This window comes from Peromyscus maniculatus, chromosome 1 (assembly GCF_049852395.1).
Source record: "Peromyscus maniculatus bairdii isolate BWxNUB_F1_BW_parent chromosome 1, HU_Pman_BW_mat_3.1, whole genome shotgun sequence".
NCBI lineage: Eukaryota > Metazoa > Chordata > Mammalia > Rodentia > Cricetidae > Peromyscus > Peromyscus maniculatus.
In genome coordinates, this window is record NC_134852.1 from 54,569,163 (window position 1) to 54,587,736 (window position 18,574).

Below are 18,574 nucleotides of genomic sequence, written 5' to 3' on the forward strand. Positions count from 1 at the left end.
TGACTAACAGTACCCAGCAGGGCATTCTGCTTTCCTTTTGTTTGTTTTATTTTCTTTCAATCAGTTTCTCTCAATAACTGAACAGCTGCTGTATGTTTGACCTTGACCTGGGGCCTCCTTCCCTCCCCCCTTTCCACCCCTACTGTCCCCCATCATACTGGCCCCAGATCAGGGAGGTATATGGCCCCAGGGACTCCTCACCTGCTCCCCTATTGGGGTGTGAACTCCTGCAGGGAAGCTGGCCACATCAGACTCCAAGGCACAGGCTTCCAGAACTTTCTGCAACCAGGGCAGGTCCAGCTCCTGCCTGAAGCACACATTCTCCACCACCGAGGTATTCTGGACCCAGGCCTCCTGGGGCACGTAGGCCATGGAACCCTGAAACACGCCTCACTGTAGGTAGTTCATATGAGAGTAGGAGAACCGGGTGCTGAGAGGGTGGGAGGCCGACAGCGAATGGCTGCGAGGCGGGCAGGGAGGAACGGGTGGCCTTACCTCAATGCTCACAGACCCTTCTACCTTCAACAGCTCCCCAAGCAGGGCAGACAGCAGGGAGGACTTCCCAGCCCCCACTGGACCCACAACAGCCAGCAGACAGCCCTGGGGCACGGTGAGGTTGATCCTGACAACCCAGGGGAGATGCAGCCCTGAAGGTCCAGCCTGGGTGTGTACAGAAGCCGGGAACCCTAGACACTCCCACCCCATCCTGCTGTTCAGGCCTTGGGGAGACCATTAAGAGGACACACAGGGCCTTCCCTCCCCTGACCCTTGTCTGGCTGTCTGAACTGCCTTCCCTCTCACACCTGAGCATATCACATGTACACGTGTGCCTGCCACACAAGCACTTATAGACATGCCACAAACATTAGTACACACAGTCACATGCACAGCCAGTATGCAGATGTAAGCACATGCATGTGCCCACGTGCACCACTGCATGCATATCCATGCACACATGCACACACAGAGGGGATCACGATGTGGGTTGCTTGGCTACTGTCGTCTCTTGCTCAGGCCTTTTCAACGCACACCTCTTCCTGCCTCGGCCCTGCCCACCCCTGCCCATCTTCCGCTGTCACCCTTACCCAGCAGTCACGGGGACCTATTAAAGACCAAGCCAAGGCTGGGTGTGATGGAGCACACCTCCCAGCACGTGAGAGGCAGAGGCAGGCAGATCTCTATGAGTTTGAGGCCAGCCTGGTCTACAGAGTGAAACTCTGTTTCAAAAAACAAAACCAAATAACCAAATCGGTTCCTAACCCTCCCAAGCTACACCATCCAGCATTCCAGTTTGACTGAGGGCCAGAAGGAAAGCCCTGGTGAATACGACTTATGACCAGGCACACTCTTTGTGCTTCTCCAGCGGTCCAGTGGTTCTCAGCAGGGGTAATTTTGCTCCAGTGGGGGTGGGGTCATTTGGCAACATCTAGAGGTATTTTTGTCACACAGCTGATTGGGGCTGGAGTTCCTCAGCGCTTAGTTCTGCCAAACATCCTACAAGGCCCAGGATGGCCCACAGTAGAGAATTCTCAGCCCCAAACACCGACAGGGTAAGACTGAGAACCTGGCCATGCTCCTGCCTCAGGGTCTTTCCACAGTTCCAGAAGCCTTCTCCTGACCTCTGGACCCTCGGCTGGAATGCCAACCTTCCCACGCTATGGGCTTTGTCCCTTCCCTAGGCTTTCCACTGTGTCCCATGCCCATCCAAATGCCACTCCAGGAGAGCAGAGGCCCGGCCTTCCCTCTGTCCCCAGCATCCAGAACAGAGTACACACAGCAGGAGGCTGCTCAGTGCACACTCCTGAGAGTGTGGGGAGAGGGAGACAGAAACGGGCAGATTCCCTTCCTCTCGGTGGGTGACAATGACCTTGGAACTGATACAAGAGGCACAGAAGGAGGTCACAGCTGATGAGGCTGGGCCTTGAGTCTCATGTTAGTCAGGTGGGGAGCAGAGGAGTGCCTGATGGGGGCACTCAGGTACTCTGTGTCTCTTCTACAGGGCTGTAGCATGCAAGAACCCTTGCCTCCCTGCACAGAACCCCGGCATAGCCTAGCCTATCCTCTAGCCCCAGGTCCGACACCGTTTCTCAGAATCTAAGAGCATCTTTCGGTGGGGTTTCCTACCCGTGCAGGCAGGGAGGGCTCTCTTGGGACCAAGCGAAAGTGCCATTGTGTACAGAAATTCGATCCATTGAGGCTGCAGGACATAGAAAGACAGTTACAGGGGCTGGTCCTGCCCTCCTGGCATCCCAGGTTCAGTGTTCAAGACCTCAGCCCTTTGCTCTACCCTCAAAGCATCAAGTTTCAGCTAGAAGCCTCACAAGGCCCTGCCCTGCTACCTGTGTACTTGGCAGTGACCCTGTCATAGTAATTCGGACACTGGAAAGCCTCAGCCGGGGATTCAAATCCTGTTGGCTGCCTATGTTTGTTTGTTTTGTTGTTTTTTATGAAAAAAAAAATTGAACTAGGCATGGTAGCTCATGCCTGTAATCCCAGAACCTGGGATGTTGAGACAAGAGGGTAAAGAGTTGGAGCTAGCCTGGGTTATAGAGTGAATGTGATGCCAGCTTGGGCTATATAATGAAGATCACTAATAAAGTTATTTATTCTTATACTTAAGTAAATAAATAAATAAATAAATAATCTCAGTGTGGTGGCTTGTGCCTGTAATCCTGGTATTTGGGAGGTGGAGGCAGAAGGATCATGAGTTCAAGTTCAGCCTTGGCTACACAGCAAGTTCAAGTCGAGCCTTGGCTACAACGCCCTGTTTCAGAAAGCCAGAAAAAGGGGCCAGAGGGACGAGTCATGGTTAAGAGCACTGGCTGCTCTTGTAGAGGATGGCAGCTCATCTGTAACTCCAGTTTCAGAGGATCTCACACCCTTTTTGGCCTCCCTGGGCATAAGGCACTCACAAGTACACAGACACACATGTAAGCAAAACACCTATACATATAAAGTAAAAACAAATAATCCTTGCCCCAATTTTAAGACAAAAATTAAATAAATGGTAAATAAAATGCATTAATTTTGCATATGTTCTAATCTAATTGTAGTACTTAAATTAATGTGACCCCCAAGACAACCCCCTGCTGCAAGCACTTGGATCCTGAAGATGGACACTGAGGCTCCAAGAGGTTAACACATCAGAGCTAGGGTTCCAATGTGTCCCTGGGGTGGGACGTCCATCCCAAGGGCAGGATTTTATGTACTATGTGGGTATGTTCTAGACGACCAGGTTGACCAGATGTCTCAGTTATATGAACTGGGTGGGAGGCCCTTGGCTGGGGACAGGCTATTCTCTGCCCTCCCTCCCACTCCCTGCAGCAGCTAATGTCACATAGGCAGTAGGTGACAGTGGCAGGACTGAGGAGAGGAGCCAGCTAACTAGAGCTTGTGAGTCCCCACACTGATGCTCTCACTGAGTCTTCTTAAAAATAGTTTATTTATTATTATGGACATTAGTATTCTGCCTGCATGTATGTCTGTGTGATGGAGTCGGATGCCTGGAATTACAAACAGGTGTGAGCTGCCATGTGGGTGCTGGGAGCCAAACCTGGGTCCTCTGGAAAAGCAGCCAGTGCTCTCAACCACTGCTCCATCTCTCCAGCCCCTGATCTGAGTCTTTAGCTTAATAATGTGTCCATGGTTCTCTTCCTAGACTTCTGCATAAGGGTAAAGACTTGATGGGGTACCCACTCGAGTGTCTAGGTGGCACCCCACGGTGCTCCACTGGCTGTCACTGTACAGGTGGCAGAAGCAGAGGCTTCACAATGTTGGGTACCAAGGGCCATGGCTGGTGGTGGAATCTGCATTATATGTGCTGTCTTTGGCCCCTCCCCCTGCCCATTTCAGCACTCACCGCATCTGGAGGGACTTGAGTCCATGCCACTGGGGTCTACTTCTTCCAGACACAGGAAGGCAGCCAGCCGGTCAAAGGACACTCGAGCCTGGAGATACAAGAGTGGGCTGGTCACCAGGCCAGAAGGACTTTGGGTGGGTCCCTGGAAATGCCAGGGGGAGGCTTCCTGGGGACCCAGCCCAACACTTTGCATTTGCTGGATGTTGGGACAGAGTTTTTTAGGTCATAGAAAAGCGATGACCTTGACAGGGGTGGGGACTTCTCTCTGCCCCTCAATCCAAAAGAGAGAGACTGAACAAACCAGCTGCCTCCAGCTAAGGCCTGGGAAGAGGGCAACACCTTTCCAACAGCGTCCAGCAGCAATGTGGAGTAACTTCCAACTCTGTCCATTGGGGGCACCTTCTTGAGCACCCATTGCATACCTATCCTGGTGATTGGCGGTGGTCCTTAAAATACGGATGGCTCAGTGGGGTGACGTGCTTGCTGTGGGAATATGAGGACCTGAGTTCAAGTTCCCAGAGCCCACGTAAAAGCTGGGCATGGCAGTCCTTGTCTGCCATTCTAACATTTGGAGAGTGGAGATAAGTGGATCCCTGGAACTCTCCAGCCAGCCAGTCTAGCCAAATGGATATGCTCTGGGTTCAGTGAGAGACCTTGTCTCAAAATTTAAAGTGGGGTAGAGGGAGGAATAGCTAGAACTAAGGATTTTTGAAAAAGCCATAGGGAAACCTGCTACTTTAGAAGCTTCCATATGTGTGTGTATATATGCATTTAATTGGAGTTACTCTACACAAGCGATAATGCTTCTCTCATAAAACATGTATTACCTAGTAAAATGCCTAGTGTCGGATATGGGAATACCTCACCTCTGACCTAGAGAGACCCCTAAAACACCAGATGCCCACCAGAACTTGATGGTAAGACCCTATTGCTGAAGGCACAGTATACTTTGGTCATAGGGCATGGAGAAACCAAGCTGATACTGGCTGGGCAGCTTCCTCCCTGCTGGCTGGCTTTTCTAGTACCAGAAGGTGCTAGGCAGGCTGCTAGAGGAGAAAGTGACCAACTCTCTTCCCTAGCTGTGAATCCTGTGAGCTACAGATGACTGCCATGGGAAGATGTGCTCATGGGTACAATAGTGCCTTTAATGTGATGGGGTAAACAACAGTTTTCTGGTGGGTCTAAGGCCTGCTCCACAGGTGGAAAGGCACAGCTGGAACTAAACATCTGGCCAATAAACCATGGTTGGTGAGCTTATGGATGTTCCGTTAGAACCTCCAGCTCGCCCCTGCACATTCTGGGAAGCCCCATTCCTGTCTGTCTTTCCAAACCCTGCCTGCTCAGTCTCCAAACACAGGAAAAAAAGGGGCCCAAAGCCCAGTTCTGCATTCTTGGTGGCTACGGCAGCTCCTCCCCTGAAGCTGCCAGCTGCCCAAGTCCCCGCCCAAGCACCCAGCTTTTGACCATACTTGGGCACAAACCCGGCTTGTGGCAGAGAAGGCCATTACCCCTCACCTGCACACACACACACACACACACACACACACACACACACACACACACACACACACACACACCGGAGGACAAAGGAGGAGGAGGCAGTTCAATTTCGCAATCTTCCTCCTTTTTAGCATCCCAGATACATGATGGGAAAGATGGAATAGGCAGAGAAATAAAAGGCTCTGCTCAAGGAGGGGACCCAGGATGAAATCTTGAATGTAGAAGTGACTCATTCTCCAGGCACGCTTGCTGAGACTTCCCTGCACCCTCTGACCCACTTCTAATGGTGACTGGCTGAACTCTAGACCTTCCCCTTCCCCTCACTCCTCTGCCAGCAGTGGTCCAGGGGTGCTGAGTCTAGGCCAAGCTCCCTGAGCTCCTTTGAGCCATCCTCCGCCCCTCCCCTCCCCTCACCTGAACGATGCAGTGTACAGAGAAGGGCAGGAAGGCCTGGGCTTTGTTCAGGATGCTGAGCACTGTGAGGGTCACAAAAGCCTTCTCTGCATCCATGGCGTTGTCCTCTGCCACCAGGGTGTGGACAGCAAACACAACCAGCGCCACCTATTGAAGCACATGGGTGACACTGAGTCTGCTGTCCTTAGAGGCAGGCAGAGCCCGCTGGGGTGTCTCTGGGGTCTGTGTGTCCAGGCTGCAATGCTCCGGGCACAGCCTGTCCACCCCAAGCATGCCCTCTCCCAGCCCCCTCTCAGCAGTGAGGCCAGAATGACGTCACCAGAAATGTAGACACTTGGAAGGACATGAGAGACACAGAGAAGAGGAGGGTGGAGGTCTTCAGAGCGCCTAGCTCCTGGCCCCGGATATGAAGGAGTCTCTCGAGGAAGGCTTGCTCCCAGCCATGGGACTTGATGGTTCTCATAGTTCTGAGTATGGAGCTGGTGAGCCGCGCTCGGGAGGCCTTCTGCCTCATCTGCTCTTCCTGAGACAGGAGAGAAGAGGCAAGAGAGGGACCAGCCTGGAATTCTCCATCCCTGCGGCTCCAGACTCTTTCTCCAAGCCACACACCAACCCAGCTTCTTCACCAGGGTCCTGAGCCACGCCACCCTCACTCACCCTGGACTTTCATCCCTCCCCAGAGCTGTCTCAGCCTCCTGAGCCTGCTTTCACTGTGCTAACAAGAAGCCACCAGTCGGTGTGGTGGTGCTACCAGGGAGGCTTCCCGGAGGCGAGGGTGAGCTACATCCTAAGTGAGGAGGGCAGGAGGCTGTAGGTACTGAGTGCACAGCAAATGGGCAGCTGGAGTGGGTGTAGAGAGGAGAGGGAGACCTTCAGAGAGGGAACAGTATGACTCAAAAGAAATCCAGGTAGACCACGGGAAAGGGAGACAGCGAACAGGGTTCTTCAGGGAGAGGGGTGACCGCCCGCCGCAGGCTTGAAGGTCAGGTGGAAGTGTCTGGGGTTTCATGTCCCATGCAGGAGACCATGGCGCAGCTGTGTGAAGAGTATCTCTGAGGCTACCCAGGGACTGGCCAAGCTGGTTAGCAAGGAGAGAGACGGGGCATGGACCATCTGCTGGGAGGGTGTCCAGGGATCTGTACAAGCAAAAACAGGGAGGCGGGGTGCCCGCCTGGAGGGGTCAGGAAGGCTATCGAGGCAGCAGAGTGGAGTGAGGCCAGGCGACAGTGAAGGACGATGGGACAGCCGGGAAGGGTGAGCTCATCCACTGCCCTTCCTGTAATTCACCACCTTTACTGGACACTTTCCTTCCACCAACACTGGGTCTGCTGTGCAGTCCAGGCTGGCCTCATCCTCCTGCCTCAGCCTCCCCAGCACTGGGACAACAGGTCTGTGCCGCCTCAGCAGGCTTACTGAGCACATGTTATTTATTTATTTATGAGTATATAGTCAAAAATATGTATAGTAGTAGACCAGCCTGGCCTCAAACTCACAGATTCCCCATATCTGGCCTCCCCCACACCCCACCCCCACCCGCCAGGCTGGGATTAAAGGTGTTCATTACCATACCCGGCTCAACCGCTTTTGTCTTCACACAGTTATCTATATGTTTATTTATTTAATACGTGTTTGCGGGTGCGCATGCCACCGTGAGCATGTGGAGTTCGGGGGACAACTTGAAAGGGCTCCTTTCACCTCGTGGGTCCTGGGATCACACTCAGGTGGCCATGTTTGTCAGCCTTTATCCGCTGAGCCACCTCACCAGCCCCACCTGCTGCCCCAAATGCCGGTCAGCCTCAATCCTCGGCTCAGCAGCGTCTAGTCTCAGGGCTGTGAGCTCAATACTGGGACAAGCGCTCTAGAAACAAAAACTCGAGGCAAAGGAGACCGGCTTGCAAGACTGGGTGTGGCTGTGTGAGGAAGCAGAGCGGGGTGAGGGACAGAGGCAGGGGACAAGGGCAGGTGACAGCCGGCCATGGCGGGGGTCTTAGGCTTTGACACCGAGCAACATCAGGAAAGGAGGTATGGCTTCTCTGACTGCCACACTTCCCTTCTGGGTGGTGAGTGGGGATGAGGGGCAGAAGCAAGAGTCAGCAAGGACAACTTGGGGCCACCATGGGAAGGGCCACACTCTAAAAGGAACAGAGGCTTAGCCAGGGACCACACGTCTGAACACAGGAAAGGCAAAGCCAGGACTATAGCCCCTTCTTGCCTCTCCCTATCTCTGTCCCCAACCAGAATCCCCATGGCTGTTCCCCTGCCCAGGATGTCCCCATTCCCAAATGCCAAACCTGATGGTAGCTCCTTTTCTTGGTGATGAAGAAATTCAGAGGGAGGAGGCTCAGGAAGACAGCGATGGCTGTGAGGGCAGAGGGTCCGAGGAGCTAGGGACAGAGGGGCAAGGTGTCACGAGACTCCAGGGGTCTGGTCACACCACCTCCCAGGGCTGGGAATTCAGGCACGTGCCCCTGCACCCGGCTCTTTATAAAGGTTACGGGGATCTCGACTTCCGTCCTCATGTCTACACAGTAAGACGTTTGCTGTCTTCCCTCCCTGATCTTTTAAATGTGTGTCTATTTTTATTGGGGTGACATGGCCTCAGCACCATGTGGAGGCCAGGAGGTGACCTTGCAGTCATCTCTCTCCATCCACGTTTACATGGGTCCCCAGGATCCAGCCTCGGTCCCCAGGCTCCTGTCACCAGACAGCAAGCACCTTAAATGACCCCCTGAGCCGCTTGCAAGCCCCTTTTGTGGTTTGTGTCTCTGGAGACCAAGTCTTAATCCAGGACGGTCTCAAAGTCACTATGTTGCTGAGGCCGACCTAAAAATCCTATCCTCCTGCCTCCACCTCCCAAATGCAAGTGTTGCAGGCATGTGCCCCACACCCACCTTCCGGGCTCACTGTTAATTTAGCCTCCATCTCACCTCTTAGTAGGGAGTCAGTCACCAGATTAACAAATCAACACACAAATTTGAGGTTTCTGAGATTCACACACATGAACGCACGCGCGCGCCTGGTATAAGAATGCCCCATGCTAGGTGTCTTTATGGTTAAGAACATTCACTGGCTGCTCTTCTCAAGGACCCAGGTTCATTTCCCAGGGCCCACCAAGCGATTTAAAACCGTCTGTAACTCCAGATTCAGCGGATCTGTCCTCTGTGGGCACTGCATGCATATGGTACACAGACATACAAGCAGGCAAAGCACTGTACACACAAAAACAAATACATTTTTAAATGGGGCTGGTGAGGTGGTTTGGGGGCTAAGAGCACTGGCTGTTCTTGCAGAGGTACTGAGTCCAATTTCCAGCAACCACAGGGTGGCTCACAACTATCTATAATGAGATCTGGTGCCCTCTTCTGGCGTGAAGGCATACGGAATCCTATACATAATAAATAAATCCTTTTAAAAAAATAATGCCCCGGGCAATATTGGAGATGTAGTTATACTGAGCAATTATTCCGTTTATTTGAAAATCCCATTTAACTGGACCTCTGTTTTGTTTGTCACTCCCTCCACCAGCTTTGGAACTTTGGGGGCCTTTGGTCTGGGTACCTGGGAGATGTAGTGGTGGGGAGAGAATAAATGATTTTATAAAGTATAAAAATAAAAAAAATTATTGTGCTTTTTGAGATTTTCTCCACCCCAACTCCAGTCTGTGTTTCTTCTCTCAGAACAAAGGAACTCTTCTATCCTCTAATTCCCCGGACTAAAGCGGTCCGCTTGCTTTATTCATGCAGCAATCCCACCACCTAGTGGCTCCACGGAGAACTGCCCGGAAAGCAGCGAACAGCCTGGAAAACGCTCCTTGGGAAAGCTGACGCCCACCCCCTCATCTCAAATGCTTTCCTTTAGCATCCACAGTGCCCACCATCCCGGTAAGGTTAAGACTGCACGGCCGTCCTCTGCGGCCCGGGCAGAGGCGGTGCGGGGTGTTATCTGTGGGTTCTGTGGCCTCGGAACACTATCAACCTCTGTTTGCTCAACACCCCGATTTCTTCACAGCTCCTTCCCCCTTCCCCTGCTCCCCTGCAATAACAGCCAGCTTTTGGATACTGCACACAGGCACTGCTTGAATGTCTGTGTGTGCTTGCTGAACACCTACTGTGTGTAAGCCTTGGGATGGTCAAATGTCAGTGCTCATAAGTAGGATTTCATCCGGGCATGACAGCTCATGTCAGTCCTCACAGACTCCAGCCTTTCTATACAGCAAGGTCAAGGGCAGCTTTTAGTGAGACTTGTCTCAAAATTTAAAAACAAAACAATACACTTTTTAAGGACTGGAGATGTAGCTCAGTGGAAAACCGCTTGTGTGGCACACTCAAGGTACCACGTAGATAAATACGGAAACACCCAGTGGTCCTCAGTGATGGTGGTAATGCCTCCTCCTCACACATCAGACAGCTAACAACACTACAGCAGGTGAGTGCCGGATGCTCTTCAAAGCACCTTGCGCACTCAGCCTGAGCATCCCTAATCCAAACACTGAAAGTGAAGAGCTCAAAAATCTGAAAGCCTTTGAACACCAACACGATGTCACAGTGGGAAACTCCATACCTCATCTCTCAGCAGGCCACAGTCAAAGTGCAGGGCTGTTAAAGACATTGGTCAACATGACCCTTGGACTATTTCAACAAGGCACCCACAAAACACATGCAATTTTCTTATTAAACTTGAGATAGAGCCTCAAGATCTCAAGTGCATTTCTAACTTTCCCGAGTCCAAAACCAGAACCACCCCCGACCCACGTGCTTCAGACAGAGGCTGCTCAGCTGCTGTCAGCCTGTCTGGCCCACCCATATAGGACCAGGAGCCTATTTCTAATTAGCATCTGCTTTTAGAGCTGAGGAACTGGAGCGCAGAGAGGGTGAGTTACTAGTGTGAAGTTCTAACAGCAAGCAAATGGTAAGAGCAAGATTTGAACCCAGGCAGTTCCCACAGAGTCGGAGCCCATCATCATCATCATCATCATCATCATCATCATCACCATCATCATCACCATCAAACAGAAGCTTTTGTACCATAAAGCAGAAGGAAGAAAGCCAAATAAGTTTCCACAGTTGATGCCGTGGCTCTGTGCTTTCTGCACATGGAGCAATCCCTTCCCCTGGCATTATGGTTTTGTTGTTGTTGTTGTTTTTGTTTTGTTTGTTTGTTTGTGACCTCGCTTCAGTGGCACCAATTACTCTAAAACATAATGGATTCACCTACTGAGTGCCTTGTGAACCCACCAAGCAGTAGTAATGGTAAGGATCACATCTGGATGGGTGTGGTGGCACACTCCTGCAATCAGCACCTGGAAGGTGTTCAAGGCCAGCCTCAGCTATGTAGAAGTTTGAGGCTAGCCAGGGATACACAAGGTCTTGCCTCAAAACACCCAAACCCCAAATGGAACCAAACTAAAACTCCAAAGTGGGGGAGAAGTTCATCAATATAACCAGCAGCATTTCATGAAAGAAGGAACTGAGTTCCAGAAAGGGCTAGCCTCTGCTATAAGTCAAGCCAAGGCCACTCTGTCCAAGACTATTCCCATTACGTCATCTTGCACTCTGCAGATGGAGACTGGGCTAGAGGAAGAGGAGGAGGAGAAAAGGATGAGGAACCAGAAGGGGAAGAACCAGAAGGAAGAGGAGGAGGATATGGAAGCTCAACCCCACTTCTCTGCTCCACACCTGCCACAGGTAGACAAAGCAGACTATGATCCAGAGGAAGAGCAGCCACAGCGCATTGAGGTAGAGGACACTCTCCGTCAGCCGCTGTATGTCCACCGACACCAGGTTGACCACATCCCCTGCTGCGCTGGATTTTCTGGAACCACTGGACAGCACCAGGACCTGGGCAGGTATGGAGAAGAGGGCATGAGGAGGGAAGGACGGGAGTGGGCACTGAGTGCAGGCCCAGCCTCAGTTTACCATCTGTGCAGCGAACCTGTAAACTCCAAGCCAACCTCGCGAGGTGGGCATGAGGATCTGGGGTGGAGGAGCACATTATTGAAAATAAAAAAGCTAGACAGGTGGTGGTCTTGGCTCATTCGCCTTATGCTAGAGATGCCCGTGCCCACACTGAGAGCAGTCTCCTTTCCCCAGATGCCAGGGCCAGAGCCAGGCTGCACTGCGCTCATCTCTCTCTCCCAGACTCTAGAGTCGCTTCGGTAAATGCAACTAGTCTGTGGTTACATTGCACCTCAAGGGTTGTTCAAAAGTAAAAAGCGATCCTGAATCAATGCGGTCCCTATTTTACAGCAAAGGAAACTGAGGAAGAAGATGCAGAGCAACTTGCCCCAAGAGACCTGTAGGCCATGAATTCAGGACCCCTGGGCCATGCCACAGGCAGCACAGGGTGCTGGATTCTCTCTGAGCCCCTCTGGCTCCAACACCTTTCTCTGGCGGCCTCTGATCCATCTGATCCTGGGGTCCGGGGACCCCTCAGCATGATGAATGCTGCTTCTCCCTGCCCTTGATCCATGGAGTGTAGAACTCTCTACTCAACATGTCTTTACAGAGGGCTGGCTGCCGCCCCACCCACCGTGACTCAGCACTGAAGCTTCTACCCCCGACTTCCCGCCCCGAGGCCTCCTGAGAATTTCAGTGGAGACAGGCTCGCTGGCACAGCCGGAAGCAGAGCGCGAAGGTGTTTATAGTTCATTTCAATGGAAGTTATGCCAAGTGCCAGGAAGGTGTCTCCCTGAAGGTCAGGGCAGGTCAGATCTCTGAGGATCAAAGGCTACCTTGCTGGGGTAGGGAGTATTTCCTCTTGAGGTCAAGGGAAGTCAGACATGGAGACTCTTGTGGGATGTCTGCATCCTCGCAGGAATGCACCTAACCTGCTGTTGAAACAATGGACCCCTTGAAACTGGCATTTCCCCGGGAGTCTCATGCTGGGAGAGTGAACAGACAGAAACCTGGTGCCGGAGGGGAACTTGTCTTTGGGAGAGGTTTCACAGGGTCCTGACAACTTGCCTGAGCACTTTGCAGAAAAGACAGACGGGTGAGGTCGCACCCAACCAGAACTGCTTAGCTAGACACACCTCTTACCCTCTGTTTAAATCTAAACCTCACAGTCAGGATCCCAAAGATGGACTCCGGGGTGTGGGCCACCGGGTGTCTTTGCTTCTCTTCCCAGCGTGGCCACACTGGGTAAACCTCCTGTCTCTGCCTTCCTTGGTCACTTGTCTCTTTAACTGGCCTGTTGGGAAAGATGTCCCGCCCAGCTTGTTGGGGCTGTGGCCCTGGCTCTGACCCCAACATTTCTAGTAACGTTTGTTCTCCCTGCCTGGTTGAGATGCTTCAAGCCCGTGTCTGTTGCAGTCCCTGGCATCACTCCTACGGAACAAAAGCCAGTGAAGAGGCTAAGAGATGAAGAGATGTGCTTGGGGAAGTCCCAGGGCTGGACCACAGAGACCTAAGAGTGCAGGAAAGAGAACGGCGGTGTGAGGGTCCAGCGCGCAGTACGCATGCTGCACGCTCCGGCCCCGGGGGCTCACCTTTCTGTACACCAGGCCGGTGATGGCTGTCCGCAGCCTCATCTGTAGGACCTTGATTCTGTACATGTACTGCTGCTCAAACAACGTCTGTAGGCAGGCTGACAAGAACAACAGCACAGCCAGGAGCCAGCCCGTCCACACTGGGGAGTCGCGGTCGCCCATGAACTCCAGAAACAGGCTAGGAAGAGGGACAGGCCGTGAGGCCGGGCTGTACCACCTGGGTGCAGAGTCAGTCAGTGGTGGTCTTCTGAACAAGTGGCCACAGTTGTTTCCACCCTGTCCACACTTCCTTTCGATGTGGGAGTCATGTGGTCCAGGCTGGCTTTGAACTCACTATGTCCACCATGACCTTGAGTTTCTGAGCCTGCTGTCTCTACTTCCTGAGAGCTAGGATACAGGCGTGTACCATCACTTCCAGTTTGTGTGGTGCTAGGGATCAAACCCAGGGCTTGGTGCATGCCAGGCAAAGGCGTTACCAACTGAGCTACAGACCAAACTGATGTCTTGCTTTGGCTTTTGTTGGGGACAGGACGTCATTCTGTGGTTCAGGTCTCAAGTGTGTGGCCCTGCTGCCTCGGGCTCTTGAGTGTTGTGATCACAAACCTGTACCAGCAGGCCCGGCTTTACTTTCTATTTTGAGACAAGGTTTCAATAAGTGGCCTAGAACCAGGGTGTAGCCCAGGCTAGCCTAGAACTTGCAGTCTTTCTCCTTTAACCTCCTGAGTGGGAAGGACAGCCCCTCACCACCAGGCCTGGCTCAACACTCCACCTCTTAAATCTGGACCAGGCACCAGCTCTGGCTTTTCAGACAAGGGAGGTAGTTATTGTGCCAACATCAGCCTTTGCCTTGGGCGTGTGTGGCTTCTGTCCTGCCTCCCGGGGCCATATCCAATAGCACTGGTAGGCCTGCGATGGTCTCTTAGGGGATGGAAATTGCATGGAGCAGAGACATGTAGCCTAGGTCACCTCAGACAAGCTCATCTGGGCCGACTCAATCACCAGCCACAACCACATGAGTGAGCACCTCAGTGGGAGCCAGCCCAAACTGCCCGTCCACACATCCTGACCAGCTAGGTGAGTGCCTGTGACTTTAAGCCTCTCATCTTGGGGATGATCGGTTAGCCCCAAAAGCTAACTGATAGCAGTCAGGTGACAGGTGCGGTCCTCTGTCCTTCTGGGGGTCGGTCACTTTCTCCTCCATGTCTTCTCCACTCCTGCAGCCTTACTGTCCTGAGTCCCAGATGTCCACACACGGGCAGAGAGAGCCCAAACTCTTCATCCCAGAAGGCTGTCCTCACCTGAGGAGCTTGGGGACAGCGAACCTGAAGGCATCACTGATGACCAGGCTGAGGGTCCCCAGCAGGAAAGTGGACCGGAACACATGCCAGATAGCCCTGAGCAGTGGGCCCCGCTGGCTCCTCCCTGGCTGCAGGAAGGCCTCTGTCTCAGGGGCTCCCACACCGCGGTTCCCTTTGCTTTTAAACACCTTGGAGTGCCTGGTAGAGGGGAGACATGGGTGTGGGGCCCACATTAGACTCGTGGATCTAGCGGGTCAACAAACTCTGACTGTTTTATTATTGTTATTGTTGTTTGAGACAAGGTCATTCTGTAGCCCTGGCTAACCTTGAACTCAGAGCACTGCTGGGGTCCCGGATAGGACTTAGGGGCCCTGGGTGAGCACTGCATGGCCTCTGGGTCTCAGATGGGCACTGCTTAGGGCCTTTCTACCATGATGCCCACTTTTAGGGTATTGAAGAGGACCCCCATTTAGAATCTCTGTTTAGATCACACACAGCACTCTGGGAAGAAGTGTGCACCTTGAGTCCAGTCAGTGATCGGCTGGTGCTTGGTGGGAACTGCTGACGGGTTGGGCGTGTGTCGGGGGAGCTGAAGCGGGGATTGGGTGGTACAGGTCATTTGACGGGTGCTCTTTGCCAGGCTCCGGCTGGAGCGCTGGCTCACCACCGCTCACCACCACTCACCACCGCTCACCACCACTCACCCCGGCAGCACACGACAGTCCTTCCTCCATTCCCTTTCCAGCTGGGAAACGAGCTCCTCTGAAGAGTTTTCTCTTCCCAGTGACCAGAGGTCTTTCGGTTCCAGCAGTTTCCTGTAGCCCCTCCACAGGAGCCTGTGAAAGAGGGGTCACCAGAGCAAGCTCCCCCAGCCGGCCCTGGACAAGAGCTTCCCCTTCGTGTTGTCAGGAAGATCAAAGATCTGAAACAAGTTTTGGACCCTGGACTTCTGCCTCCCAGAGAGGGTCTGCAAATGGTTAATTGTTTGGGGGTCCTGGGGGCAAGCGATTTGACATAGAATCCGGGTGGCACTCCAGTATGGCACAAAATAGCATGGCCGGTGAATGCCATGTTTGGGAAGCAGGGTTTGAGGCCCCTCGTGGAGCTATTGGAAGATCCCTGTGCACCCAGAGTGCCGAGTCCTTCATCTGCTGAATGACTGCCAGGGGCCAGGCCCTGGGCAAGGGCTTTGCGTCCTGCAGTTCATTCAGGTCAACCTGCTCTGCTTCACCTGAGGTCTGGCTGGAGCGAGAGCAGGACGGGCCTGATGGGTGGCTGTGGCCTTGGTTCACAGGAGACCAGCTGGAGCTGCTTTCTCCTCCACCCTGGGGGGTAGAGACTCGGGCTTTTTGCTCTCACTCCTGGTGCTCAGCATGCAGTAGGTGCTAATTAAACCCGGTGCAGTGATGGAAGCTGAGTACCAGACGTGATTTTAGTCAGCATCTGCTATGTGCAAACTGAGTATATTCTGCTTGGTGGAGGTAGAGTTGTCCCCATCTTACAGAGGGTATGACCGAGGCTCTGGTGTTTCAAGCTCAGAGGCCAGGTAAAGAAGGCCTGGGTAAGCCTGGGAGGGACCTCTGGGGGATGATCAGCTCTGACAAGTGAGAACAGCAGTAACATGGGTCAGGGGTACCACTCCAGCCCCAGGCCTCACTCACCCAGAAGCCCACCAGAACATGGCCTTGGAGGGAAATGAGGCCTCAGTCTCTGGACACGGATTCTGGAAAAGACAACAGGCCGGGGAGGAAACAGTGACAGTGTCCACCTGTCATCCCGGCACTTAGGAAGCTGAGGCAGGAGGAAAGAGAGCTCAGGTCCACCCTGGGTTACATGGTAAGGCCCTATCTCAAAAAAGGACAGGCTGGCCTTGGTCTCACAGCCCATGGTGAGCAGGTGGCCAAGGTTAGGGAGACGGTGAACTGACCGTGAGTTTAATGAGTGGTGAAGTCCGGTGTCTCTTTACTACAGAGAGCTATCGGTAAGCTGAGAGGCAATAAGGACTGGAGGGCCAGGCATGGTGGCTCATACCTTTGATTCCAGCGGTAGGGACTGGCAGATCTCTATATGTAAGGTCAACCTGGCTTACATATCAAGGTCCAGGCCAACCAAGGCCGCATAGTGAGACCAAAAGGGCTAGAGGGCTAATGGAGTCAATAATGCAGAACAAGAGGTACTCAGAAGAATCGCTGTTACTTTACTGAGACCAGGAAGTTCTCTACCTGGCATAGTAGCTCACGCCTATAATCCCAAGACTCTGGAAGTAGGAAGATTGCTGTGAGTTCAAGGCTAGCCTGGGCTCCCTAGTGAATTTCAGGCTGCCCTGGGCTTCAGTGTGAGAGCCTGCCTTAAAAACAACAAGAACAGCAGCAGCAACAACAACAGCAACAACGAACCTCAAAGCTAGGACCATGTTATGAATATGAGATATGGGGCCCAGTGATAGAGAGTGTGTGATGGTGGGGGGGGGGAGAGGGGGTGTTGAGGGCTATCACTTCCAGGTCCATCACTGCTTCCTGTCCCCCTTGGGTGTGAGGAGTTCCCCCCACACAATCCCACCACCCCAATGGGGCTGCTCTCATCACCATGATGGACTGAAAACCTCTACAACTGTGAGCCAAGATAAGCTCCTCCTTCAGCCGTTCCTTCAGATATCTGTCACAGCGAGGAGACAGTAACTAATACACCATTCAAAAGGAAGATGTGTCCTGTGACTTTGCAATCCTCCTGCCTTCCAGGGCTGAGGTCACAACAGATGCCTCCATGATGGGCCATGCTAAATGGCTGAACGAATAACAACAGGAAAACACAACTTGTGTTCTAGGCCAACTGCCTTTGACCACATGGGGTTGTTGACATCAGAAGAGACCCAGCGATAAAGGAGGTGCTGAGCTCAGTACATAGTGGCTGACTTACCAGTGTCTGGGAGTCTTCCAAGAAGAAGGGTGGCTGGTCCACCAGACAGGACAGCGCGAACTGGGCCACCACCAGAGACAAGCACAGGTAGGTGGCCAGGTGGTCGAGGGGCTCATGGTGGAAGCTCTGTGGGGACATAGAAGCCCCACTGAGCCCTGGAGTGGCGCTCAGAAACAGTGAAGGGGTTCTAGTGGTCTAGGTTGAGACTGAACATGGGTCCTGAGGCCTGGAGCAATTTCTAGAGAGGAACCAAGCCCTGGCTCATGAAAGCACGGTCCTAGCATTCGTAGCCACCCTGGCTCACAAACATGTGCCTTAATGTGTGAGTGAATCCAGCCTCTGGGGCAGTAACAGGAGGGGCACTGGGTGTCTTCCTCCTTTCCAGCCCTGCGGTGGCTGAATCAGAATGGCCCCCATGGGCTCATATACTTAATGCGTAGTCACCAGGGAGTGACATTATTCAAAAGGATTAGAAGGATTAAGAGGTGTGACCTGATTGGAGAAAGTGTGTCACTGGGTGGGCTTTGAGGTTTAATAAGCCCATGTCAAGCCCAGGGTCTCTCTCTCTCTCTGCATATTGATCAGGGTGAACTCTCAGCTCCTTCTCCAGCACCATGGCTGACTGGCTGCTCCCATGCTCCCCACCATGATGACAATGGACTCACCTCTGAAACTGTAAGCCAGACCCAATTAAATGCTTTCTTTTATAATAATTGCCTTGGTCTCTTCACAGCGATAGAATGGTGGCTAAGACAAGCCCCAACCTCTCGTTTAGCTGATTTTATCAGCATCTATTCGGCACTGGCTTCTCCACAATCTTACCGTGTCCAACCTGCCCTGATTACCCAAGCACCAGCTGGATGTGATGGTGCACACCCGAACTTCCCACATGCAGGAGGAGGATCATGAGTTCGAGGCCAGCCTGGACTACAGTGTGAGACCAATCTTAAAAACAAAACAAAATGCTGGGCAGTGGTGGCACACGCCTTTAATTCCAGCACTCGGGAGGCAGAGCCAGGAGGATCTCTGTGAGTTCAAGGCCAGTCTGGTCTACAGAGCGAGACCCAGGGAGGACAGAAACTACACAGAGAAACCCTGTCT

General features: G+C 52.8%; 1 protein-coding gene across 4 annotated transcripts in view; it reads right to left on the minus strand.

The window, feature by feature from the left end:
- The window catches only part of Abcc6 (ATP binding cassette subfamily C member 6), a 48,269-nt gene that overhangs the window by 20,746 nt on the left and 8,949 nt on the right, over positions 1-18,574 (minus strand). For all 4 annotated transcript variants that reach the window (XR_013041710.1, XR_013041708.1, XM_042276707.2 and 1 more), the window contains exons 5-17: positions 17,474-17,599; positions 16,219-16,280; positions 15,262-15,393; positions 14,558-14,755; positions 13,260-13,437; positions 11,449-11,610; positions 8,065-8,157; positions 6,093-6,296; positions 5,774-5,920; positions 3,860-3,947; positions 2,125-2,197; positions 496-622; positions 202-378 (exon numbers count right to left, since the gene is read on the minus strand). Coding sequence is in view for 2 of the 4 variants with exons in the window: in XM_042276707.2 (XP_042132641.2) it covers positions 202-378; positions 496-622; positions 2,125-2,197; positions 3,860-3,947; positions 5,774-5,920; positions 6,093-6,296; positions 8,065-8,157; positions 11,449-11,610; positions 13,260-13,437; positions 14,558-14,755; positions 15,262-15,393; positions 16,219-16,280; positions 17,474-17,599 (1,767 nt within the window). In the remaining 2 variants the exon portion in view is untranslated. The remainder of the gene's footprint in view (positions 1-201; positions 379-495; positions 623-2,124; positions 2,198-3,859; positions 3,948-5,773; positions 5,921-6,092; positions 6,297-8,064; positions 8,158-11,448; positions 11,611-13,259; positions 13,438-14,557; positions 14,756-15,261; positions 15,394-16,218; positions 16,281-17,473; positions 17,600-18,574) is intronic.